Raw genomic sequence first — 27,362 nt, forward strand, 5'->3', positions numbered from 1 at the left:
TATCAGCATAAATTCATTTATAAGTGAATTTTCCTATCAAACTTATCATCCTAGGGATTCACTGTAAACAGGTTCATAAGCACAGAGATGGTTATTTTTTAAAAATGACAAGGAACTGCAGTTCGTTTTCACTTGCTCCTGGTAGTTGAGCACCTATCCTTCATGAGCAAGACACAAGCTGTCATAAAGCCTATTACTATATAAACACTAACATATGAAAAAATGCCAGACAATTAAGTTCACGAACTTCCCATTGTGTAAGCACACAGTGGGAAGTTTGCGAACTTAATTGACTGTCATTTGTAAGGTATGTGCTGGGTAAAAGAAGTAACAACAGGCATTGAAAATTCTGTTTTAAGTCTGTATAGAATCTACTTGAACTAAAACACGAATATATACAATTCATAGAAATTGGTGCATAGAAGGGCACATGATGGCTAATATGATAGAAGCTTCAACTTTTTTCACTGTTCTGCCCTTCTGTTAAAAAAAAATGTCAGCAAGTGCCATAAACTAAAAATATTTTCAGCTATGTATAAAATATTACTTTAAAGAAAGGGAGTACTTACAAGATGTCGGGCATTGGGCTAAGTGTTTTAAATATATCAGTCCAATGATCTTCACGATAGCCCCATGAAAAGGATTTTACTATCGCTCCCATTTTACAGATTAGAAAACTGAGTCCAAGAGAAAATAAACACCTTGCCCAGTATAACCCAGCTACTAAGCAGCATAGCTAAAATTTAAACTCCAGCATTCTGACACCAGGGGCCAATTCACAACTATAATTCATGACCATATATGTATATCCATGAAAAGGTGAACCCCACCCACCAGAGGAAGGTGGGAAGCCCTAAAATGCAAGCTCTAAGGGAAATTTCCCATCTGCAAAGCACTTGGAGATGCTATTGGGGTTGCCTACCCCCAATTTCCCTTCCTCTAGAGAAAGGCAGCTAGGTGAACATCATTGTATCGTATACTTTCTGATAAAAGTCGAATTTACGAATTTAAATCTTCAAGCTTAAACACAATTTTTCTGTGACTCTATGAACATGAGGGAGTTCACGAAAACCAAGTGTAGAAATAGAAGCTTTGAAAAGCTACCATAAGTTCGGTCCTTCCTGAGAAGCTCAATTTATATATGTTGTATGTCTCTTTAATTCTGAGATTTTCAAAGACAAGTTGATTAATGAATAGAAGCCCTTCCTATGTCACTCTGTACCGAGCGATGACCTTCAGCATTTCATTTCCTGTGGATATGAGAATGTGTGGTTTACTTGAGCTCAGGGCTGGTGGGGCCGTAAAGGTCATCCATCTTTCCTCGTGACTACAGGAAAAACTTGGAAGCAGAAAGGTCATTCCCAATATCTTGGTATTTTCTTTTTGACAACTGGAGACAAGGTGAGAATCAAAAAGAAATTGTAGTTTGTGACCAAAGACAGAGAAAGCAGAACACTGATAAAACTATATTTGTATTTTCTCTGACGCTGGCAGCAAGAAATAAATACTTGGGGTTAATCAAAAGAATATTGTTGTATTTTAAGGCAATATAAAATTTGGAGGAGGATGTCGTTTTCAAAGAAACATTTAAGTCACACGTGTTGTCAAGAGAAGATCTATGACTGTCTCTCTCTCCAAAATAGGAAAGGAAAGAGTTCAACAAACCCTCTCCTGGTTGTGTCTCTATATGAGCCACACGTGGAGACTCGCTTTGGTTATTTCAATGTAAAATGAAGTGAAATGTCTAAAATCAAATGTCTGACAGTTCAAATAAAACAGAAAGATATATTTCATAGAAAAAAAGAATCTCTAGAAAAGTTCTTTATAGTGATTTAATGAAAAAAATCAACCAAGGTGTAGGAGATTTCAAGTGAAAGCACTTCTGTTTGGGGACTCAGATGGACTGACTTCAAATGTAACCTTTTCCTTTCAAGAACCATATTTCTTGGGCAAATGACTTTATATCTCCAATAGCAAATTTCCCCATCTACTATATAATGGGCATAATAACTCCTTCCTTATGAGCTTGTTGAGAGGTTTATTTGTAGAAGTGTTTGTAAAATGCTTGGCACTCTTTCCTTCCCTCCCTCCCTTCCCTCCATTTTAATGATCTTACTGAAATGTCGTGTGCAAAGCACCCTTCTTCTATTGAAATGAACTTCTGAGTAAAGGGTTACAAAAACCCCAACACAGCACTACCACAGCGACACTATAAAATATCCATTTGATCTTAGTGGCAACACATAAACTTCACATCACATAATGTTATAAAAATCATTATATTTCATTTGTGACATACTTGCTGTAACATTTTTTGAAGTGTAATTCATAGAAAACATTCCTCAATTTTTCCTTTGTGTTAAATGACACCCCTCTCAATTCACTAAAGCCACCACTTACCATTTGAAAGAAAACTAACATTATGACCTGAATTTTCATTTTTTAGTACCATAGGAAAATGGAAATGAAATTCAGATCCTATAAACACGTATGTGCAAAATAGGCAAGAAGTCACATGCTAACCACTAGTGTTTTTAGAGCTGTATATCTGGTAGGCCAATAATTTACATCTAGGATCTAAATATACATGTCTGGTTTACAAATAAAGTAGAAAAATGAAAAATGCTACTTATTTAAACTACATCAACTTTTTTATGGAACAAATGAGCGTAAATTTTCAAAAATACATGTTGCACATTGAAATGCAAGGACCGCACTTGACTTTGCACACACACAGGACACTAGTTTCTTCCTATCAGACGCTCCCAACCTAGACAAGTCATCTAGTTGCATGCTGTCATTTAACTTTCAACCATATTCATTTTGTGAGTTTATGGTAAAGAAGTAATGCTTGCACTTCCATACACTTTACCAAACACTTTGGTTTCTCTAGCGGATGAAAGGATGTTTCAAGGGTAATCTCATCAAAAACAATGCCACTTTAGAGGAATCCTCACAAACAGGAATTTATCACTTCAAAGATCTTATCCTGGCTGGAAGAAAGGACAGCAAATTATGTTTCATTATGCCATTTATATACTGTGCATGTGAATAGATGCAGTGTAATTGTAATCGACATATACACATACATGCCATCTGCATATGTATAACATCTTATAATCACAATTCCATTTTCTTTTTGTATTATGCCATCATCTTTGCTGTGCAGTTCAGTACCATATTATTTTCATTTCAACCACAGCTGCATCATTGCTGCTGCCAGATCTCTGTTTTCTGGAGAAAATATACAATTTAAAATTGTTTTTTTTTCTTTTTTTTTTATCAGAAAGGAAAGTCATCAAGAATTAGATTTTATTTTAGGAACAAAGTAAGGTTTCATGGGAGAAAAAAACAAAGCCTTGGTGTAGAGAAGGTTTGTTCATTTTCTATAGCATTCCTGAAGTGTCCGTATGCCTTGATCAACCTCTCAATGTTTGGGTCATCTCAGTGGGGGAAATGACTTATTTTAACTCTATTTTGGTGTCTCGGCAAAGGTAAGTTGTCTATTTTGAGAGCCTACCTGGGTAGTTTTATATCATGGCTGTGAATGAAACCCCAAAATTTGCCCCGCTAACTTGTTGTTTCAGTTTCCCCAGTAGAAAAGGTGGGTGGCCAGCGGGTGGAGGAGGAGGTGTGGGAACTGGCCGGGTACTTACTTTGTGGCAGAGTTGCCTTATACCAATATCCTGTATTTATAAAAACCTAGGCAAGAGACAGATCAATGGAAGATGGAGATCGCTGGCTTAAACTGATGCTGTATTATTTCATGTTCTCCAGTGTCTCTCTTTCAATGCCATTATGGAAGAACTGGGAATCTCACTCAAAAATCAGAAAAAGTTAAAGAAAAAGTCAAGAACTAAGGGGAAATCTTCCTTCACAAGTATTCTTACTTGTCATCAGAGACGAACTCAGAGAAAAGAGACTGTGGCATGATTCAAGAAAACACCTTTCCAGGAAGAAAATAGGAACCTTCCAGGAAGTAAAAGGATGTGTTCACCACAGGTTTTTGGGAAAAAGACTTCCTACAAGTGTGTGACATATTTCCATATATCTACATACATAACTCTGATTATGTATATAGATATAAAAAATACAGAAGTTAAAAAACTCACATAGATATTACTTGGAAAATGACACCGATCTTTTGAAATGAATTTGTATGCTCACTTATTTTGCCTTTTCTCTTTCATCCCAATAAACTGCTGTGTGAGCTTTCTAAATAATAATAAAACAACAGGGTTGTTTTTTTTCCTAGAACAATTTCCAGTGTTGGTTTGTTCCCCATTACCTGCTTCCCTTCACACTGTTTGCTTGCCAAGTGTCCTCAGCTGTCAAGTTTGCTATTTTGGTGAACCCTCTCACCTGTTCAGACAGAAACTCATTTCTACCTGAGTTTAAAACAACAACAACAAAAAAATACTTTTAGTTTATTCCAAATACTTAGTTATTACAGTAAAGTGAAACCATTCATCTTTGTGTTTTAAAATCTAATTTTACAAATAATTTAAACTGTACTTGGAATGTCAGTGAGTATAAGATAAAAGGATACTAAAAAGGGAAAACTCATTCAAAAAGTAAAAGTGCCCACCATATTTTGGGTAGCATTTTAGCTTCTGAGGATACCATGATGAGGAAGGCTGAGCTGGTCCTATCTCTCTTACATATTATAGTTTATAGTAAAATGAAAAAGAAAAACATTCTATTATTCGAAGCAGGATTAGCATTTCCTCAGTGCAAGTCAGAGCTGAGGGAACATGGAGGAGAAGTATTTCACCTGGGACTGAGCCAGGGAAACCGTCCTGGAGGAGACGGAGTAAACAGCATATTCGAATGCACTGAACTATGAGAAAATAGGGCCAAATGACAGAGGAAAAGGGAATTGGAGTCGCTAAAACACAAGGGAATGCAATGGGGCTAGCAGGTAACAATCACCCTGGCTGAGAGTAGAGAAAGAATTGATGGAAGAAGAATGAGAGGAAGAAAGAAGGAGGTCATTTAGCAGGCTCTTTCAGTAAGTAACCCAGAGGGAAGCTAATATAGCCTGCGGTTGGGGGAGGGGAGGAGAGGGAGGCTTAACTCGGGTGCTGAGGCATCATTCACTGTATTAGGAAACAAAACGGGAAAGGAGCAGGCATTGGATCAATATTTCTTATAATTAAATCCCACTGGTTTCTGTAGGATTATTCTATAACTAAAAGAAACTTTTAATCTACTCCCTTCAGAGTTTAAGTGCAAAAATATTTTCAGACATGAAAAGGAAAAAATAAAACACCTTCAAAATAGTAGTAGCAGGTATTGGACAGATAGTTTTTGTGATTATAATAAACACCCAGATTTGGGATCAATCAGAATTTTATTAACAACAAAGAGAAGAGTGTAGTTCATTAAAAATGCATTAAGATGCCTGCATCAAAAACATACAGGTAGAAACATGATGAATCCAACTAGCTGAAGATGGACTAGAATGATAAGATATAAAAGGGGAAATGTAGTTTATTCAGTTCACTAAAAATTATACCAAAGGCATTCAATTTTACATTTTCTCATGTACCAGGATAGTTTTTGCTTATTTCAGAAAATATTACTGTATCTTTTCACATACTGTTATAGTAATTTGTGGGAAAAGAAGTATATCAACTCTTAATTATCTAAACTATATCGTGTGTCAACCTGTTTTATAGATAACCACTTTCCTCTTCACTTATTGATAACTGAATTTTCATTCAAGGTATATAATGCTTGCTATGAGTAACTTTGTTAAAAAAATATATCAAACTAGGCAAAACTGCAGAACAGAACTTTTTGTATAAACGTAGTACATAATCACCTTTTTCCCCCTCAATATTTTCATTCTGAAAGCATATTTGGTGTACATACACGTTCATATTTTCTCTGTGTGTCTCTCTGTATTCGGGTGAATAGCAGAGTGAGCAAGTGTGCTTAGAGGAGAGAAAACGAAGAAATTGCAGAATATCTGGAGCCTGGTCCAGAAAAATCCCTGAGAACAACCATTAATCTTTGAGATTTCCCTCCCTTCACTAAAGAACAGTGACTCATACACAGTTAGGTAGAAATCAATGGCAAAGTTAATGAAAATTAGATCTAACATTTATTGCTTCGGTAATTTCTTGATGCTAATAGGAAAAGGTGAAATATTCAGGAAGAGAGAGGGAGATCGGTGTTGATTGAAAGATCACATTCACAGCGAAGATTTATTTTCCTTTCAAATTTCAAACCTGAGCCCCCCCTTATCTGTAGTGTAAAGAAAAGGGAAGAGGTACCATTCACTACTGACCCTGACCTCACGCAGTTGCTGATAAATCTAGGGGCTCAGAGCTTGCAATTCTTAGCCTAGAAGAAGCTGGAAAGAGACAAATAAGGAGGGAATGGGTTAAAGGACACTAGATGAAGACAAAATACAGAGGGTGCCAAAACAATGTATACACATTTTATGAAAGGAAAACCGTATTAAAATTGTAATAGTATATACCAACAACAAATGAAGAATACAAGTCACGTTTGACTTCTGCAATTACAAGAGGTGCTCAAAGTGGTTACCCTCAGCGTCCAGACACTTCTGATTACGGCGAACTACTGCTTGAGCAGCGTTGACCAAATTGTCCACTTGTGTACATTTTTTTTTTTTTTTTGGAACCCCTGTATATTTGACCAGCATCTCTTTTCTCTCTCTTAGCCATTACTGCTTTAACTCTTTACCTCACCTGAAAAGGATGACACATGTCCTTAATCAAGAACGCCTGTGATTGTTTTTTCAAAGAAGGAATAATGTAGTAATGTGTGTTCTGAGAAAGGTATTCCTCGGAGTTATCTAAGCAGTGTGATTTTTAGAGAAACGTAAAGTCTACGAGTCCCAAAATGCATGGCCAACCAGCTTCTCCCCAGCGTCAAGGGGCCAATGCATTGGATAACAAACTGTCTAAAAGAGACCCAAGTAACCACCCACTTGCTCACGTCATTTATTAGTTGACAGCTCCAACATAGAGCAATGAGAGGACATTACCTCATCAAGGATGTCCAAGGGTGTGTCACAAGTGTACAGGGCTAGAACAAGCACGCCATGATATCTACGGTAAGGGAGTGTTAAAGAAGGTGCCTAGTGGGGCGGAGAAGAGGTGATAAAAGGTGAGTCAGTACTTCAAATGCACACTCAGTGCTCAGTTTTGTGCAGGTCTAGCCTTGCATATGAAGAGAAATATTTTCTAGTTACATTTCCTAACATGTGGCGGTGTAGAGGAAAGAAGCAGGACAAAATAGGAACAGCAAATCCAGCAGAGCAAAGATATATATACTATATCTACACATAGTAACTCAAAGTCCTACAAGCCTTGGGAGTGAATAGCCAGCATTAAACCATCCTGACACAGCAACGACGTTTAGAAATCCAGAAACACGCAGGCTGACTTTGCAGCTCAGTGGCATCAGAGTATGTTACAGGTGCACCTGAGAGACATGCTTTTAAGCTTTACCCACAAAATACCCAGTTTGAGAATGTTTTTCATTGTTACACAGCCTACACTGTTAACTGAGATTCCAAAATGAATCTGTGGGCATGTATTGTCTGGTTTGTTTGTTTGTTTATTTAATGCATATCCTTCTTCCTTTATTATCTCCTTCATTTGCCATCCGCTTTTCCTTTATTGGTGGAGTCCCCAGATATCCTAGGTTGCACTGAACAGTTCTACATTCAACCTGACATTAGAAGTCCCATAGGTTAAGCATCCTCTACCCCTCACAAAAGTGTCCCAATTTGGACAATAAATCATAGCCTATTCTACTCCTTGGTCCTCGAGCTCCCTCGTCTTGGCCGCCACACGTTCTACAAATAAAGTTGAAACCTTTACTGATGATAAGAGGAGCCTCATCCAAAGAATGTCAGATTGACTGACATTTCATTTGAACATTATGAGAAAGATTATAGATACTTCTATTGCTATAGCTGTAGATGTATACATATAGATATACATACAGATATAGATATAGATGTAGACATACATATACATGTAAATATAGATAATATAGATAGATATAGATATAGAGAGAGATTTCATAGGTTATATTCTCAGTAAATACCAAGGTTATGTCATCATATCTTAATAAGTGTAATAGCAGCTATCATTTTATGAGGATGTGCTAAACCCAGGTACATTATATGAACCACACAACATTTGCTTGTATAATAATCATAGCAACCCTGAAGTAATATTATTTTTTACGGAGTTAAAAGCAGAGGTTCAGAGAGGTAAGGGAGATTGCTCACGATCACTTCACTATCAAGTGGCAAATAGTGCCACCATCGTCATCATCACAACCACACCACACCCCGCCCCTGCTAACTCTTAGAGTCTAAGTACTCTGAGCCAACCTCAGGCTCTGCCCCAGGCATGTACGATCTCATAGCATCCTCTCATCAGCCTTAGGAAGCTGGCCCTCTGCATTCTGCTCTCCATTATAGGAAAGGAAAAAATGGGAAGTAGTTCCCCAAAGTCAGCCTGTCTATTGGTTAAACAGCCAAAATTCTACCTTCAATCTCTCAGAGTCCAGAGGCTCTTAGCCAGGGCACTCTACAGTCTTATCTTTTTGTTCTAATATAAATCTTGCTTCTAATTTTAAAGAACTATCCATAGGGCAATTAGTTATCTCCCACTATCATTTAATACAATAGATAGTCAGCTGTGGATGGATCCTAGAAACAATATTTAAGCACACCAATGCTTTGCTAAGGCACTTAAATAGTAAAATGTCATTACTCACGCTGAATGTTTACGAATATAATGAACTCTGCACCAATCTGCAGATTAGTTGTGTTACTAATTTGAAATTACTCTTTGAGCACTTCTCATTCCTGAATCAAGCCATTGAAATCATAATTAAAATAGAGAAACGACATGATGTCATAGTTCCTTTGAGCTTCTCAAGCCTCATAGAGTTTCCAGTAATCTCATAGGAGACCATTAGATTACAAACTTCCAGTTCATTATAAACTCCTAGAAGGGTGAATCTGAATGTTTCTTTTAAATATCAATCACTCTACAAAAGACGTTTAGCATCTTGCATATAATTGGTAATAAATAAAGACTTCCTGAACAATAAATGACATTCTTTTCAGCATTTACCATGTAGACACCAGCCACAAGTTTTGAAAAAGATACAGTCTTTGTCTTTGAGAATATTAGAAACTAATAGGTCAAAAACAAATAGTCCTTATTATTGAGAATATTAAAATTGAATAGGCCCAATTTCAAAGGTGAAATCTTATTGAGACACTTCATTTTTAGAGATTGTAATTGTGAATGCCAGTGAGTTTAAGATTTACACCCCCATCTGCCCAAAGGAACACATGCTGGCAAATTCTTCAGTAAGAGACCAAGAAAGTATGACAATTTCAGGAAACACACACACATGATAAAGAATTTCAAGTAACCAACATAAGAGAGACTTTTAAATGTGTTTATAATGTGTTTAGTACTTGCAGGTCTGTCATTAAGTTACCTCCAGGATATCTCTGAAGAGCCAGGCTGGTTTTCCTTGTCTTCGTGATGAATTCTGTACCTAGAGTAGCAAATTAAAATGAGACCATTTTTAATAAAGCTATGCCAAGATTTAAAACTAATTTAGTGACATTAAGCATAATAAACCAAATTATAGTGATGAAAGAAACATTTTCATTAAAGCTTTAAAAAAAGACACTCAAATCTCCAATGCAGAGATGGAATTGAGTCTACCTTGTCTCAAGGGAACAAAGAGAGCAAATGACAGCTAGAATTTTAAGCTCATCATAACAAACATATAATTAGTTTTGACCTTTTCACAACATCCCAACAAATATAGTGATTCATAAGCATGAATGTTGCAAATGAAATTAATTGCAAGGGTATCTTTCACTGAAATGTTTAATGATCTCATCATAGATTTCCTGGATGATTTCCTCCTGACTTCCTCCGGAAAATAACGCTATTAGAAGCCACATACCAGGTTAATTTTGTCAAACCAGAACCAACAAACATATATAACTTGTGCCAGGCCCATGTTTTTCTACTTATGTGAAACCTTTTTCTTTCCTGTTGTCTCTCCTCACTTTCGTGTCTCTCTGTCCGAATTTGACATGAAGACTAAGGTCAAATGCCACTGATTATATGAAACGTTTCCCAGTTTCTTCCCATCTCTCTCCATTTTATCTGCACTTAGACCTCTATTTGCACTTAGGCCATTTGACCTTAGAATTACTTGGTCTGTGTTGGCAACTTGTTCATCATTTTTTTCATACGTACATCATTTTGTCCATGCCTAGTGTCTGCCTCACACAATGCAGGAGGCCCTATTAAATGTGCAAATGAATCAAATCAACACCATGAGATTACTCCCGTATAATATGAAACTGCTCATCTCCTCCATTCGGAAACTCTCCAGGAAAGAATTTACATTCATACTTTCACTCTCTCCTTTCCTTTTTATATATCTCAGATTTTACTTTTCTCCACAAATATACAACAAAATGCTGTAAGTTCTCAGGAACTCACAAAATACATCAGATCTTTCAAGCGAGGGTCCGTATTGGGGAGATTCTTCCTGAATGCAGATGGGTGTGTTTGCTTTGGCAATGTCAGAAATCATTTGTGAAACAAAAGATAAGTCTAACTCAGACCCAAAAATTATGTAACATGTTAGCACAGGTGACTATACAAAAATAAAATACATTAACTCAAAAATATGAAACTAATAGACTAAAAGGAAAGAAGGAAGGAGGAACGGTAGGGCTCCTGGGTTCAGTTAAAGAGTAGCCACCCTCACATTTATAAGAGGGATAGACTGAGATATGGAAGTGGGTGGTTATATTCCTCCACTGAAGAAGGGAGAGAGAGGGCCTTATCTCTAATCTGAAGGAGGTAGGTTGTAACTGAGTTGGGCTGTCCTGATAGTAATGATAAAATGCCAGCATCAATTATCAATGGATACGAATGTCAGCTCTTTGGAAGGATTACAAGGGTTCTACTTTGTCTGAGGTAGTTTAGAGATTGTGCTTCTTTAACGTAGAAAGACGTGTTGTAAGATCGGCCGAACACGTAGCCAGTTTTATTGTTCTATATGCCATTAAAAACCATTTTAAATTTATCAAATGTGATTCTTCCTTTTACCCCTGAATTAGCAACTGGGGCTGAAAACTGAGAATGAAGCATCATCACATAGTGCACTTTCTAACCAATGCTGCAAACATGCAGCCAGGTCCATCTCTCAGGCCTTATTAGCTATCACTGCCGTTCCCTACTCCCCACCTATCGTAAGCAGAGATCTACAAAGAACAAAGCCTGAGAGGCCTTCAGACTATCCACCTAGGAAAGTGGTACCTTTGCCCTCTGAGTGAGAGATGTGCTCTCCACCAACATCACCAATCACGTGAAGGGAGCCTTCAAGCACGAAAGACTGCCGTTTCACACCCGCACCAGATACTTCTGCAGGGGACCAGCTGAGATGACCCCATGCCCATCTTTGCAGATGTAGTAGATGTTTACGGAGGCATGGCCTTTGACCTTGCCACTCTTTAGCATGGGGACACACCAGAGTAGTTCTGAGAGATGCACAGGATAAACAGCTTAATCAGAGAAAGAGCTGGAGCTCATCATGAGTATGTTCTCTCAAACGACCATTTTTATGACAACAGTATTCTTTTTTATAGACTTTCATGAATTGCTTTTATTTTTTAATTATTTTTTAATTACAGTTGAAATTCAGTATTGTTTTCTATTAGATTCAGATGTATAGCATAGTGGTTAGACATTTATATAATTTACAAAGTGATCTCCCCATAAGTCTAATACCCACCTGGCACCATACATGGTTGTTAAAATATTATTGACTATATCCCCAACGTGGTACTTAAATCCCCATGGCTATTTTGTAATTACCAATTTGTATTTCTTAATCCCTTCACTTTTTTCACCCAACCCTGCTATTCCCCTCCCCTCTAGCAACCCTCAGTTTGTTCTCTGTATCTGTGATTCTGTTTCTGTTTTGTTTGTTCATTTATTTTGTTCTTTAGATTCCTTCACTTCAGACCCTTCGAAGGACACCTGTTTTACTTTTAATCACAGCATCAATAGACTCCACAGTGGCATTTTCTATCTCACATTTGGTCCGGGGGCTGGAGCGTGGTCCTAAGAAAATTGGTTTGCCACTCTGGAGCTGTGCCCTGAAATTCTCACTCTAAATCACATTGCTTTTGTAGTTAAACATAATTTATGTAGCTATGAGTCACGAAAAGGTAGTGATTTAGTTAAGTCAAAGATACACGGTCCCTTTCTTTTACTGACAATATAATTAGACATAATTAGACATTGTAGAGTTTTAGTGAAAACAGGGAAAGGAGGAATCAATTTTTGATCAAAATGTTCTAAAACTCTGTTTTCCTACAGGTAAGACTTGGTATCAACTTTACAGGTGACTGCCTAAAAGAGATCTAAGATCATTAGCTCAGCCTACAATGTGGTTTTCTGAGTACCTTTAAAGGAACAGAATAGGGAATGCTTCAGACACTGATTGGGGCCCCATAGAAGGGCTGTTGGTCCCCAGAAGGGATTTGGGCCTTTACTCCTCCCATAAGGGTTATTTCTTTAAGATTGGCTAGGTCCCTCCAATTTCCTTTCATGGACCCAAGAAGATTCTTGAGTCTGGGTTTTATTCTTTCATTTACTCACTGTTTAGGTTTGGGTAAATCATAAAATTTTTTCACCTGAAGGTCATAGCTGGAACCCCGGCACAGTCCACTGGGGCCATGAAGACGGCTTTATGAGAGCCTGTTTCCTGAGTTGTGGGCAGAGCTACAGTCCCAAAAATGAGGAGCTGTTATAACCCCTAAGCCTTAAGGAGAAAAAGAAAGGAGCAGTTAGTAGGACCTACAGGAAGAGGGTCATCCAATAGGAGCTGTGACCTTCAGGGGAGAAATATATCCATTGCAAACTTGAGATCTAAATGGGATGGAGCCAGTGGGACCATGGATTCCACTCTTTTCCAAGACTCTGACCTTCTGGTTGTGCCTCCTATTGGCTCAAGTCAGCCAGAACCCATATTTGACCCACTATCAATGTCCAGTGACTCTGGTTCTAAAAGTCACTCTCCTAGGCTAGAGGACAAATTGGAAAATGGGTGTGGAGGTGCAAACGGGGACTCCTCAGCACAATGTTTTTCTTCTATATTAGGATTTATGAAGATCAATAAGTAATAAGTACCATTCAAAGCTAGTATATTATCATTAGGCATTTCAAAGTGAAATCCAATATGCCTCCCTAATTCTACCTTAAATCATGCAGAATTTGATGCTATAAGTCATTTCTGGGTGAGAGCAAAAGAGTGGAATACAGTCAATAATGTCTTCTAGAAGTGGAAGGAGACAATCATGCTTGGATTTGGAGTTATGTAGCCCTGGGGTGAGTTTCTGCTCAGCCACTTACTCTGTGTATGAACATGAGAACGTTACTTCACTTCTCCCTGGACCTCAGCTTTCTCATATTAGCAATGAGACTATCCACAGTCTATACATCGTGCCTGACTCGAGTATATTTATTATTATTAATTTAAAGGTAAGCGAGAAAGAAACTCTACTAGGGAGCCTCTATCTGTTTTCAAAACAAACTCATAGAGAAATCCAGTGGGCCACCATGAGCTTCCATGCGCAGCTCACAATTAAACTGCAGGATTCAATGGCCAAAATACCTGCACCCCTCCAGAGTCCTAAATGGTGATTCCGCAAGCTCACACGGGGACTCCTCATGTTCATTGTCATCTTTAACCTGCAACATTCATTTCTGGGGCACATCAAAGCCAAATAGGCTGTAACCTGATTCCAAAGAACAGGGAGGCATTGTCCTAAGCTTATCAGATCCCCCAAACTCTAAAATATACCAGTCTGTGGGAAGTGGCTGGGTCCTAGCGTGAAACAGATGCTACATCAAGGAATTAATAAAAGAGGTTCTATTGAAAAGACTGTTTACAGAGATGAGAGCAAGAATGTGGAAAACCAAGGCGGGCTGACAGTATCATCCTTAAGCGTAGGGAGCAGTGGGAATGAATGACGGTACCAAAACCCAGTGAGGGTTTTTGCCATAGGAGAGAAACCACCGAATAGGAGCTATGGCTGTAAGTAAAGTAACACAGCCTCTGGTGACACCATAGGGCACGTGAGTGGGGGACTGAGATATTATGGAACATTACACAACAGGGCCCATGCTGGACAAACCCAACTAGGAGCCACATGGCCAGGGAGCCAGAGAGAGTGGTACAATCTGAGAAATCAGCCTTCTTCCTGCACACCAAGCATGACAGAGAAGTGTACAGAATAGATCTGCAGGGATTATGGAGAATAATCAGCTCTGTGAAATCAAATCAAGACTCAGACCAGATACATAATTATCCATAAGAAAAGATAAAGGCCATGTTCAGACCCAGAGAATCATTGCCCATTATTGAGAGAATGCAAAGAAATGAAAGATACCCAAATGTTCTAATAGAGCTGGTTGAGGCAAGTGGACAAACAACACGAAGGACTTCATAATATTATGTCTCCGAAGCAGACACTTCAAAATATTCTGGGCCTGGCTTCAATGCCCATTCCGAACCCCCGCTCACTCCAGGTCTCACCAGCTGGTCCATGTCTATTGTATTCCTTACTAACATACTTGAGAGATATATGACTTGAAGTTGAGCCCAAACTCTCTCTAGCCACTTGGCACTTTAACCAAAAGGACTGCTCACTGCTTACATCATGCAGTAGATGCAAAAGTAATACCCATGGCTTCTGCAGGATTTCAGCCAACAGCCCCTTCCCTGCACCACTCATTGGTGCAGTGAGTAATGGGGTGTGGCTGTTTTTCCCTATTCAATTGACCTTCTGATTCAGTGTAGTTCTTCTCTAAAAGCATCTGATGCTGTAGCTACCTGAGTTCACATGTTAGAAGAGGTTTCTCTGGATACAGTGGTTTTAGTGATTGTTTCTTATCTTACTTCTCTATATTTTCCAAAATTTCTGATATTCAAGAATGGGAAAAAAAATAAAGTAACTTTTAAAAAGCTGAGCCTTAATGTTTTTAAAAGATTTCAAATTGCAAAAGCTGCATTGTAAATGCCTAGAAAGAAAAACATAACGTTTTATAGAGTGAGAAATGGAGTATGAAACAAAAGATTGGGATTAACTAATGGCTTCTTTTTGTAGGCCTGATTTTAGTAAATAGTCCTGCATTCAGCAACAATAATACTTGTTTTATCTTTGAAGTTCATAATACATTATGAACAAGCTGCATTTATCTCACAAACGCAAGGAGTTTTCAAATATGCATGTAAAATAAATCAATATAAACACATTAGTTGATTATTTTAAAAAGATACATTATCTTAAATAATACAAAGTAAAAAGCATTGAAAAAGATTCTACTTCTATTATATTTTTTAAAATATTCCTATATAAGAATATGAGAGAAACAGGAGGAAACTCTGTGTTTAAATAAAGATTAAATACAAAGCTAAACACGTCAAACATTAAGCTTAATAAGAAAATTTAAGTGTATTTCCTATAAGAATGAGAACAAAATAAGGATATTCCTTAACAGAACTACCATTTAATCTAGTACTAGAGATCAGAAATTAATAGAAAAAAAATGAGTATATACGTATATGTATTATGGAGAAAGGTAAAATGTTCTTTGCGAACCTCACAATCACGTACCTAGGAATATCACGAATCTCAACAGAACAAACTATTGAAAGTAATTGATGATAGTCTAATGGGCTTTCCTTTGTAGGTTACCATCTTCTTTTCCCTGGCTGCCTTGAGGATTCTTTCTTTGTTGTTGATTTAGACAGCTTCAATACAATGTGCCTTGGAGAAGGCCTGTTGGGGTTGAGGTAATTAGGTGTTCTACTTGCTTCTTGGATTCACCTGAAATCTGTGTAACTTTACTAACAATTGTCACCCCAATAAACTTTAATTTAAAAAAAAAAGAAAGTAATTGAGTTCATTATGGCTGCCAGATATGTTGCCAAACTACAAAAATCAATCTTATTGTTCTGTACCAGCAGTAACTACTCAGAATGTGTAATATAAATGGGATTTTATATTCATAATAACAAAAATTATAAAATATCTTGAAACTAAGTTAATCAAAAATTTACAAGAACACAATACCATGTTTCCCGGAAAATAAGACCAGGTCTTATATTAATTTTTGTTCCAAAAGATGCATTAGGGCTTATGTTCAGAGGATGTCATCCTGAAAAATCATGCCAGGGCTTATTTTCCAGCTAGGTCTTATTTTCGGGAAACATGGTAGATAAACATTTTAAATGCTAAAAGAACATACAAAATGAGTTGAATAGGTAGACAGTCCAGGCCCGTGGGTGGGAAGACTTAATATTATAAAGATGTTAATGGTCCTCAAATTAACCTATAAATATAATGGCATGCCAATAAAAATGATAGGTAAATTTCTTAGAATTGAATAAACACATTCCAATATTTACATGAAAGAATAAAAGCACACAGTAGCTAAGTCAATTTTTAAAAAGAATAGGAAAGAAGAAACCTCATGTACCTGAGACTGACATACCTCAGAGTCACAGTAAGAAAAAACAGAATGGTATTCTCACAAAAATAGACAAACACCTAACAGAAAACCTATAAGAATAGGATGTTCACTGAGGTATTAATTTTGGTGGCAGGGAACTAGAGGCCATTCAGCTATCAATCCTTGAGAAAGAATATACATATGCAGGAAACTGCTGACTTATCACCAACAGTGTAAACCTATGGCTGAATTCCAGAAAAAGGAATGTTTGGCTAGAATTCAGCAGACCACTTGCAGGCCTGGCCCTAAATTCCTCCTCAGTGCAAACCTCCCTGCTCCTTCCTCCTCCCAGCTCGATTGGATGGAGATAATCCCTAGAGCAGAATGGGACCCATGTGTTGAAGATGATGGAGCCACACAATGGGAGGAGCCTGGGTCCCTGAATCACCCCTTAGAAGAAAACCGCCTAACTAGGAGCATTCATTCCAGACTGCTAGTTTTAACTTAATTGAACTAATCTGGTGCCTTGTTAAACCCCTGAAATGTAAAGGGTTTACCAGTTATATATGTATTGTGACCTTAACTAATATAGTAGATAAAATGTGGTAGACGCACACGACGGAGTATGCAATAGACTGAATATGTGTGTCTCTCCCAAAATGCGTATGTTGAAACCTAATCCCCAATGTGTTGGTATTTGGAGGTAGAGTTTGGGGAGGTTATTAACTCATCAGGGTAGACCCTTCATGAAAGGGATTAATGTCTTTATGAAAGCGATCCCAGGGAGCTCCCTCACTCGTCCTGCCATAACAGGCTACAACAAGAAGATGGCCCTCTGTGAACCAGGAACCTTACACTGTGAACACATTATAATGCCGGCCATCAGAGGGAGAGAGAACAGGAGAATGAGAGTCTATATGGGACAAAAGGGAACAAAGAACTGTGTCGCTAAATAAGTAAATGAATAAATTTAGAGTGTTTCATGCATAGACAAACAGCGATAGTGTAACATGAAGTGAGGATTATAATCAATTTAATATTCAGTTCCTAAGAAGATAAAAAGGACCAAAGAAAAATCTGATCAATGTTAATAACAACACCCCAGTTTCTTCATTCCAATTTTCCATCTTTTATTTAGATAAATATGTAAAAAATAAAAAAAAGAATTTGATGCATTTGCCATTGCCCTGTGTATTAGTCAGCTCAGGCTGTCATAATAAAACATCATAGAATGAGTGGCTTAAACAACAGAAATTTATTTCTCACTGTTCTATTGTCTGGAGATTAGCGGGCCAGCTTGGTCGGTTTTGGTGAGAGCTCTCCTCCTAGCTTGCAGGTGGTTGTTTTCTCGCTTTGTCCTCACATGGCAGGAAGAGAGAAAGAATGTAAGATTTCTAGTGTCTTCCATATCCTCACCAATACTTGTTATCTCTTGTCTTTGATAACATTCATCCTAACAGAAGTGAGATGATATCTCGTTATGATTTTGACTTGCATTTCCCTGATGATTAGTTTTTTAATTTGGTATAGTCTCACTTATTAATTTTTGCTTTTGGTGTCATATACAAAAAAATAATTACCAAGATATATGTCAAGGAGCTTTTCCTCTATGTTTTCTTCTAGGAGTTTTATCATTTCAGGTCTTATGTTTAAGTCTTTAATTCATTTTGAGCAAATGTTTGTCCAATTTCATTCTTCTGCATGTGGTTAACCACCTTTGCCAATATCATTTATTAAAGATTCTATCCTTTCTCCATTGAGTATTCTTAGCTCCCTTGTCACATGTTAGTTGGCTATATATGTGGAGGTTTATTTCTTGGCTCACAATTCCAATCCATTAATCTATGTGTCTAGTTTTATGCTAGTAACATACTGTTTTGATTATTATAGTTTTATAGTATAGTTTTAAATCAGAAAATGTGATGCGTCCAGCTTCATGTTCTACGTCAAGATCATGTTGGCTACTGAGGTCTTTTGTAGTTTCATACAAATTTTAGGATTGTCTTTCTATTTCTTTGAAAAATAGTATTGGAATTTTGTTAGAAATTCCGTTCAATCTATAGAGAGCTTTGGGTAGTATGTACCTTATAATAACATTAATTTTTCTCATCCATGATCATGGGATATCTTTCCATTTATTTGTATCTTCTATGATTTCTTTATCAAAGTCTTATAGTTTTCAGTGTCCATATCTTTCGTTTCCTCATTAAATTTATTCCTATGTGTTTTATTGTTTTTGATGCTATTATGTATAGGATTGTTTCCTTTACTTATTTTTCAGCTATTTCATGGTTAGTGCATAGAAATGCAATTGATTTCTGTATCTTGATTTTGTATTCTGCAACTTTATTGAATTTGTTGATTGGTTTCAACAGTTTTTCATTGGAGTGTTTAAATTGTTTTATATATAAGATCATATTATCTGCAAACAAAGGCAATTTTACTTCTTTCTTTACAATTTGGATGTCTTTTATTTCTTTTTCTTGTCTGATTGTTCTAGCTAGTACTTCCAGTACTATCTTGAATAAGAATGATGAGAATGGGTACACTTGTCTTGTTCCTGATCTTAATGGAAAACCTTTCACCATTGAGTATGATGTTAGCTGCAGGCTTTTTATATATGGTCTTCACTAGGTTGAGACATATTCCTTCGGTACTAACTTGTTGAGAGTTTTTATCATGAAAGTATGCTATATTTTATCAAATGCTTTCTTGCCACCTATTGAGATGATCATATAATTTAATTTTTTATTCTATTAACGTGGTGTATCACACTTACTGTTGAAATATTCTTGCATCACAGAGATAAATCCCACTTGATTATGATGTATAATCCTTTTCATGTGCTGTTGAAATCAGTTTGCTAGTATTTTTCTGAGAATTTTTACATCTATATTCCTTAGGGATATTTAAGTGTCCCAATGTTGGGTACATATGTATTTATGATTGTTATAATTTCTTCATGAGTTGACCCCTTTATCATTTTATAATGATCTTTTTTGTCACTTGTTACCCTTTAGCCTAAAGTCTATTTTGTCTGACCTAAGTATAGCTACTCCTGTTTTCTTTTAGTTTCCACTTGCAGGGAATATCTTCTTGCATCTCTTCACTTTTTGTGTCCTTAAAGCTGAAGCAAATTTCTGTAGGCAGCATATAATTAGGTCTTGTTTTTTTTATCCATTCACCACACTATGCCTTTTTATTGGAGAATTTAATTCATTAAAGTTAGAGTAATTATGAATAGGTAAGGACTTACTGATGCCATCTATTGTTTTCTGGCTATTTTTTAGCTCTCTTGTTCTTTTCTTTTACTCTCACTGTCATTCTTTGTGAATTGATGTTTTTTTTCCATAGTGGTATGCTTTGATATCTCTCTTGCTGATGTATCTCTCGCTGTTTATCTTTTATGAATCTACTATAGGTTTTTGCTTTGTGGTTACCATGAGGCTGAATCAAAATAAATATAACAGTCTATTTTATGCTGATAACTACTTAACTTGGATCATATAAAACCCTATCCTTGTACTCACCCTTTATGCTTTTAATGTCATGATTTACCTCTTTTTATAGTCTATTTATTAACACATTATCATAACTATAATTATATTTATCTTGTTCTTAAACCTTCATACTAGAGTTAAGTGGATAACACACCACCATGTGATAGTATTAGAGTATTCTGAATTTTACTATATACTTACATTTACCAATGTGTTGTATATTTTCATATGTTTTTATGTTGTTATATCTTCTTTTCATTTCATTGTAAAGGACTACTTTTAGCATTTCTCATAAGGAAGGTCTAGCAGAGATAAATTCCCTTAGTATTTGTTTGTCTGGGAAAGTTTTTAGCTCTGCTTCTTTTCTGAAGGATAACTTTACTGACTAGAGTGTTCCTGGTCTACAGCTTTTATTTTCCTTTCAGTATTTTGAATATATCATCTCACTCTCTCCTAGCCCTTAAGATTTCTGCTAAGGAATCCATTGATAGCTTCATGGAGATTCTCATAAGAGTTATAAGCTTCTTTTCTCTTGCTGTTTTTAATATTCTCTCTTTGTCTTTGATTTTTGACACTTTTATTATACTATGTCTTAGAGAGAATCTCCTTAAGTTGTTTTTTTCTGATTAGTTTGTTCATTTAGTCTATTCTTTAGATTCCATACATGAGTCAGATCATATGGTATTTGTCTCTTTAATTTGATTTTGTTTGGTGACTTATGAACTTCATAAACTTAGATAATTCAGTTCTCTCCCCAGATTTCGGAAGTTCTCACCTATTATTTCTTTAAATAAACTTTCTGCCCCCCTTATCTCTCTCTTCTTCTGGAATTCAAATATTTGCAAACTGGTTCTTTTTAGATCATGTAAGATTTATTCACTTTTTAATTCATTTTTCCTTTTTCTCTTCTGGTTGGATAATTTCACAGGTTTTGTCTTCTCATTAGTAGGTTCATTCTTCTACTTCATGCCCTCTGCAGTAAATGCTCTCTATTCCATCTTTTTCATTCCATTCATTATGTTCTTCAGCTTCACAATTTATGTTTGGTTGTTCTTTTTATTATTTCTAGTTCTTTGTTAAACTTCTCATTTTCTTCATGTATTGTTTTCCTGATTCATTGAATTGTTTTTCTTTTTTTCCTTATAGTTCATTGAATTTTCTTAAAACAGCTATTTTAAATTATTTACCAAGTAAATTGATGACCTCCACGTCTTTGAGGATGGTTATGAGAAGATTATTGTAATCCTTTGGTGGTATCATGTATCCTTGATTTTTCATGTTCCTTGAAGTTTTGTGTTGCTGTTTTCACATGTGAAGTAGAAGTCACCTCTTTCAGTCTTTACTAACTGCCTTCTCCAATGTATTCAATTTTGTATTTGTTGCTTTAACTGTGTGCTGGAAATTCTCTGGATACCTGGACTTCCACATAGACTTTTGCCTGTGAGTGTCCACAACAGTGTTTTCCAGGGGTTCCTTGATCACAGCCAAGAGGAGTTGGATCCAGTTCATGGTTCACTGCAGTGTGCTCAGCTGGGACCAAAGTCTGTATGCCTATTATCCAACATACAGGTGGGTGAGACTTGTCCTTGGTCCCTTGGTATATGGTTCTGGATCCCACAGCTCCCACAAAGGCACTTTTGTCTGTGGATAAATGCCAAATTATTGTTGTGGGGTTGGGGAAGACAAAAACAAGTGATGTCTTCTTGATGTCAAAAATAAATAATAATGCTGATGTCACTCTTGGTGCCTCTTCTTGTAAAGGGCACTACTTCCATCATGAGGGCTCCACCCTCATAACCTTATCTAAATCTAAACACTTCCTAAAGGACCGCTCTCTAATATTATTGCACTGAGTGTTAGGGCTTCAACATATAAATTTTGGGGGACACAATTCAGGCTATAGCATCCTGCAATTGATTATTCTCAAATGTTTCTCAACCCCATGGAAGTTAGGCTTTTGTATAAGGTTCTAGCAGTAAGGCCAGTCAGAAGCCAAGGAGGAACAAGAATGAAAGAGTGGAAAGAAAATCTCTTCTGCTGCTTGAGCAAACTGCTCTGATACTAGTTACAAAGGAAATGTTAACTAGCCCACAATAGCACCTGGAAATGGGCTAAACTGCCAGTTCCAAGATGCTGAAAAGGAGCATGGCAATTCTTTGCCAAGGAATCTAACCTCCTTTGTCTTGGGAACAGGGATGAGTACCTGGGTCAGCACTGAGCTGATGTATGTTGAATCCTGCACACCTTACTACAGGAAAAAGAAATCAAAGAGGCCACTCACACGAACACACTCACACACACCTAGTATCAAGCAGCACTGAGTTACCTGAAAGTGTCTCAATTAAGGAGAATTGCCACACACTCCAAGCCATAATCATAGCCATTATGTATTGCTGAGCTTAAATCAGTTCCCTGGGAGGTGTCCTGATTAAACGGATTTCCCAATTAAGCCTGTTTCAGTTGAGTGGAGCATGCCCTTCTGATTAGATTCCTAATTTATATGGGAGGCTTTATACTTTATATAAAGGGAAAATGGGAGTTGAGGAAAATTGTCAGCCTCTGAAATTTCTCCCTGTACATTTATCCCTTCAACAACAAACCCCCTTCTCTGATCAACGAACGCAGTTACTAGTCAAAGTAGTTCTAAACCTCTTACGTAAGACATGAATTATTCCTTATGGAGCCACAACTGCCCTTTAAGAATGTCAGATACATCACGTCATCCCCCTGTGGGACAGACCCTTTGGTGGGTCAGCAGCAAGGAGAAGAACACAGAGGAGAAGAGTGGCTGCAGTGTCCAGAATAGGACACAAATAGTCTTTATTATTTACCAGCATTTTTCCCGTATACAAACACAGATGAATAAATAAATGAATGCTTGAATGAATGAATGGCATGCCTGACTATCAGGCAGGATGAAAAGTTAAAGCATATCATTGTTACACTCACTGATATCACAAAGCCACAAAATTAGAGGAAATGTTGGCCTCAAAGCTACACTGAAAATCTGAAAACATATTTGGCTTCCTTATTAGCCAAATTATTTGAATATAGTGTCAAATGAAATGACAAAGCCATGTATGTACCATTGCAATGTAGTATAGCACTTTTTTGAAGAGGTTCAAATACAGTCCTATGAGGAAAAAATGACTAGTATGAGTTTGAAAGTGCCACCTATTCTCTTCAAGTCTCAGTTTCCTCATCCACAAAATGTACTATTGGACTTAAATCAGTCCCTGGGAGATGTTCAGATGAAATAACTTTAGATGTCATAGCCAACCTTCATATCGTGTAGGGTTCAATGACCCGCTAGAAGGACTCACAGAACTTAGCAAAGCTGTTATACCCACAATTGTGGTATATTATGACAAAAGGAAACAGATTCAAATCAGCAATGGGAAAGGGATATAGGAAAGAATCCAGGAGGCAATGGGCACAGGCTTCCAGTTATCCTCTCCCAGTGGAGTCGTGTGGCCTGCACTTAATTCCAGCAATGATGTGTGGTGATGTGCACAATGGATTGCCAAAACAGGGACGCTCACCTAAGCCTTGGTGTCCAGTGTTTTCATTGAGGGTCACTCACGTAGACATGGCTGATAGTCCACATGGTTGACCTTAGCTATCCAGGATTCAAACTGATATGATAGCCCACGGCCCTCACCATAAATCACGTGATTAGCATTAACTACCTGGCATGGCCCAAAGCCCAGAGATACAAAGATACTATTAACAGGCAAGATATTGCAAGAGCTTAAAAGTTACCTCCCAGGAGATAAGCAAAGGCCAAATCTTACTTTGAATGTGCAGAGTCTGGACAATCTAGACCTGCTGAGTTAATCCTTCACCTTATAGTGTCTCTCCACATTATCTCAGAACAGCCAGACTTCAAAGATGGTGGCTGAAGATTCCCAAAGACAAACCACAGAAACCATAGGGTGTTATCTGACCTAGGCTTGGAGGTGACACAGCATAATTCTGTTCCATTCTAGTCACCAAGTCAATCATGAAAGCCCACCCATGTTCACGGGGTTGGTTCAAGGGGATAGACTCTACCTCATGACGGGAGGAAAATCAAGGCATTTATGGGTAGAATTTAAAACCACTGAGCCACAAAATCACAGGGAAATTCATCCTGGCACTCCTGACTGCTAATAAGATTTTTTTTTTTTTCTTTTTTGCCTCAGCCTAAGGAGAAATGACTTTCAAGTCAAAAGAAATAAACGCAGGGAATTCTTTCAAGTCAAAAATGGAAAGTCTAGGCTCACACACAGAAACTTCTCTTAGCCTGAGGAGAAGCTTGATTTGAGTGACTTAGCACTGCTCCTGCTGTGGGTGAGGCAGCCAGGAGACACCCGTGCTTCAGACCAGGACCTGGAGTACCCTGGTCCCTGTCACCAGACTTGCCAGAAGGAACTGCATCTGTTCATAACACCTGCCAACTAGACTCCCTTTTTAAACATTTTTTCTGATTTTATTCTCCTACTTCAAACCCTGTGTATAGAATTTGTCATAAATATCTTTCTTAAATGCCACCAGTCCCCTTAAAGAAACAATAACTATATAACAAACATGACAGATATCTTTGCAAGGAAATACTTACTTTTACGTGGATGTAGGAGAAGAGAAATTTAAGACCTTTACTTCCTAGTCCATGACACTTATAGCCTGCTTATTTCCCGCCAATAAAAAAAAAATTGCTATTTAACTTATTCTATTCAGTACTTTACATTTTGCTCACCACCTTAATTTCAGACTCTACGAAATTGAATTTTCTTTTTGGGAATGACCCCAAACCTTTCGAAAGGCAGAAGGATTCTTGGCCTCGGGGAGAAGTCATAGCATTACCAGTCCCGTGAGCCTCTTCCCTGGCCCCAGTGTGGGTCCCAACCTTTCTCCCCAGATGGGGATTTCTGCAGGTGGTCTCTGATCCAAAGAGTAAAAGCTCAACTGTTCAGAAAAACTCCGTTCCCATCCATATCTATCTCCTGATTGGAAATCAGCAGCACAACTGTGCCAAGGAACAGTTTCTACAGAAATGCTTATCCAACACACTAGGCCAGAAAGCAGTAATGAGGAGACCTAGTAATTCCTTTGCAGGTGTCTGTTTTGCAAGACAAGGGAAAACACAGTAGTCTTGGCCTGAAATCCTGCTGCAGACCAGATCTCATGCAGAGAAGGCCATTAGCAGTGGTCATCCTGGCCTAGAAATTCCTCTTTAGGTACTTACATCACCTTACTTTAGATCTTGGTCAAACTTTTGTTTCAAAGTGAACATGTGCAGAGCATGTTAAGGGAGAAGATAGAGTCTGGGGAGTTCCTTATATTGGATTTTTTTTTTTTTTAGGCTTCCACAGAAAGTGGACTTATTATTTGCAGTGCTGAGAACATCGTAGATGGTTAAAACACAAAATGACTTTGAAGTTTAATTTAAATTTCACCCTCCTGGCTATTTGTGTATGTATTTCACTTCACTTGAACAATAAAGTAGCTTGGACGGTTTTGGGCATGTGGTTAAGCCTTTTAATTTCCTGGCCTTCATGCACTGTCGCTCACACAGCAGGGTGACTGCCCTTAGCACAGCAGACGAATTTTTAAATTGTTCATTGATATCTTTGGCCTAACATCAACATAATATTTTGTGTGTATTTCCTAATGCTACATTCATCCCAACCAAATCTTGGTGACATCCGGGTCCCTCAATACTATAGCAACTGCTCTTACATTCTGTTCACCACCTCACGACAACCTATAGAGAACAATTCTTCAAAGACATGGCCTACATCTTAAACAGAATGAAAGGGATGCTGGAGAAATTCTAAATCCATTTATACCTCTGAATAAATTCTTTCTTTGCTGATGCTAGGACTCAGCACCACAGGAAAATATTTTCCAAATAACGGAGAAGTCATTTTAAGTATTCTGGAGACTTCTTTTCCTTTTTAGTTGACTAGGGGTCTTTTATCATCAAGTTTAGATTCTTTGGAAGTAGATTTGTCCTTGGAATGCCGTGGCACTGTTAATTTACCAGTATGAGAATCAATGTGTGTGTGCTCACATCTCTTTACCATCTGATTGTGTATTCTTTCATTCTTTGGTTTGTCTCCAGTCGAGACTCTTTTGTTTTGTTTTATTTTCATGATACCCAAGTGTAGATCCAGTGTGATGGATGATTCAGTCCTGAGAGAAGGAAGACTCATTTCCGAAAAGTGTTATCTTCAAATGCAGATATATCCACTGTTTCTTTTTTTTATCATTAATCGGGTCAAAAGTGTGAGACGTATGAAAACACAACAGAGGCATTACTAGCTCTTTTTTTTTTTTTTTTTCAGTGACTCTCAATATCCACATGTCATTTTGGAGAAGAATTTATATGGTAGAAACACTTATGGAGCTCCAACTATCACTGTGATAAGTGCACTCGAGAGGCAAAGATTAATAAGTCCTTGGTCTCATCTTTCAAGGAACTCATGTCCTGATGGGGAAGATGGAAGAGACAGAAATGTATGCAAACAATAGAGGCCCATGAAAATAAGGGGAGAAAAAAAGGAGAGAAGCCTGGGGGCAGGGTGTCTGGCAGAGTCAAACCAAGATCTGGAGGCAAAAGGATAAACTAGATGGAAGATGAGCTATTTTAAAGTGTCATCTCAGCAGTTTATGTTAGAGTTACTGACAGATTTTAGGAAAGGAAACTAGACAATGTTGAGGGTGAGAGACTATACATACCTGGCCGTCCATGTGAGATAATGTCATGCCAACCTGCTTCACCTTATCATTAAGATATCATCCAGGAGTAAGTTGCAAAATTTGAGGATTGCCAGTTTCAGGGTCAGCAAACTATAGCCCACCACCTGTTTCTGCGTGACCTGTGCACAAAGAATGGTTTATAAATGGCAGAAAATAGCAAAAGAATATTTCATGACATATACATACTATATAAAATGCAAAGTTCAATGACTATAAATAAAGTTTATTGGAACACAACCACACTGATTTCTGTACATATTGTTTATAGTTGCTCATGTGCTACAATGACAAAGTTGAGTAGTTGTAGCAGAGACTGCATGGTCTGCAAAGCCTAAAATATTTGCTCTCTCTCACCCTTTACAGAAGTTTGCCCAACTCTGCCCTAAATGGTAGTCCTTGGATGACCATGCATAACTTACAAAGAGTTGCTGGCAGAAAATAAAGATAATTCTCACTATATACCGTGTTTCCCTGAAAATAAAACCTAGCTGGACAATCAGCTCTAATGCGTCTTTTGGAGCAAAAATTAATATAAGACTCGGTATTGTAT

The 27,362-nt window shown here is 37.4% G+C and overlaps 1 protein-coding gene across 6 annotated transcripts in view; it reads left to right on the plus strand.

Moving 5' to 3' along the window:
- Positions 1-4,234, plus strand: part of GRIK1 (glutamate ionotropic receptor kainate type subunit 1) — a 358,341-nt gene extending 354,107 nt beyond the window's left edge. For 2 of the 6 annotated variants that reach the window (XM_019729912.2, XM_019729911.2), the window contains 2 exons: positions 3,287-3,373; positions 3,778-4,234. In XM_019729912.2, the coding sequence (XP_019585471.2) occupies positions 3,287-3,373; positions 3,778-3,933 (243 nt within the window). In that variant the 3' untranslated portion in view covers positions 3,934-4,234. The remainder of the gene's footprint in view (positions 1-3,286; positions 3,374-3,777) is intronic. The other 4 variants (XM_019729908.2, XM_019729906.2, XR_012494071.1 and 1 more) reach the window with 3 other exon arrangements.
- Positions 4,235-27,362: the final 23,128 nt, after the last annotated feature.

This window comes from Rhinolophus sinicus, linkage group LG01 (genome assembly GCF_036562045.2).
Source record: "Rhinolophus sinicus isolate RSC01 linkage group LG01, ASM3656204v1, whole genome shotgun sequence".
Lineage (NCBI taxonomy): Eukaryota > Metazoa > Chordata > Mammalia > Chiroptera > Rhinolophidae > Rhinolophus > Rhinolophus sinicus.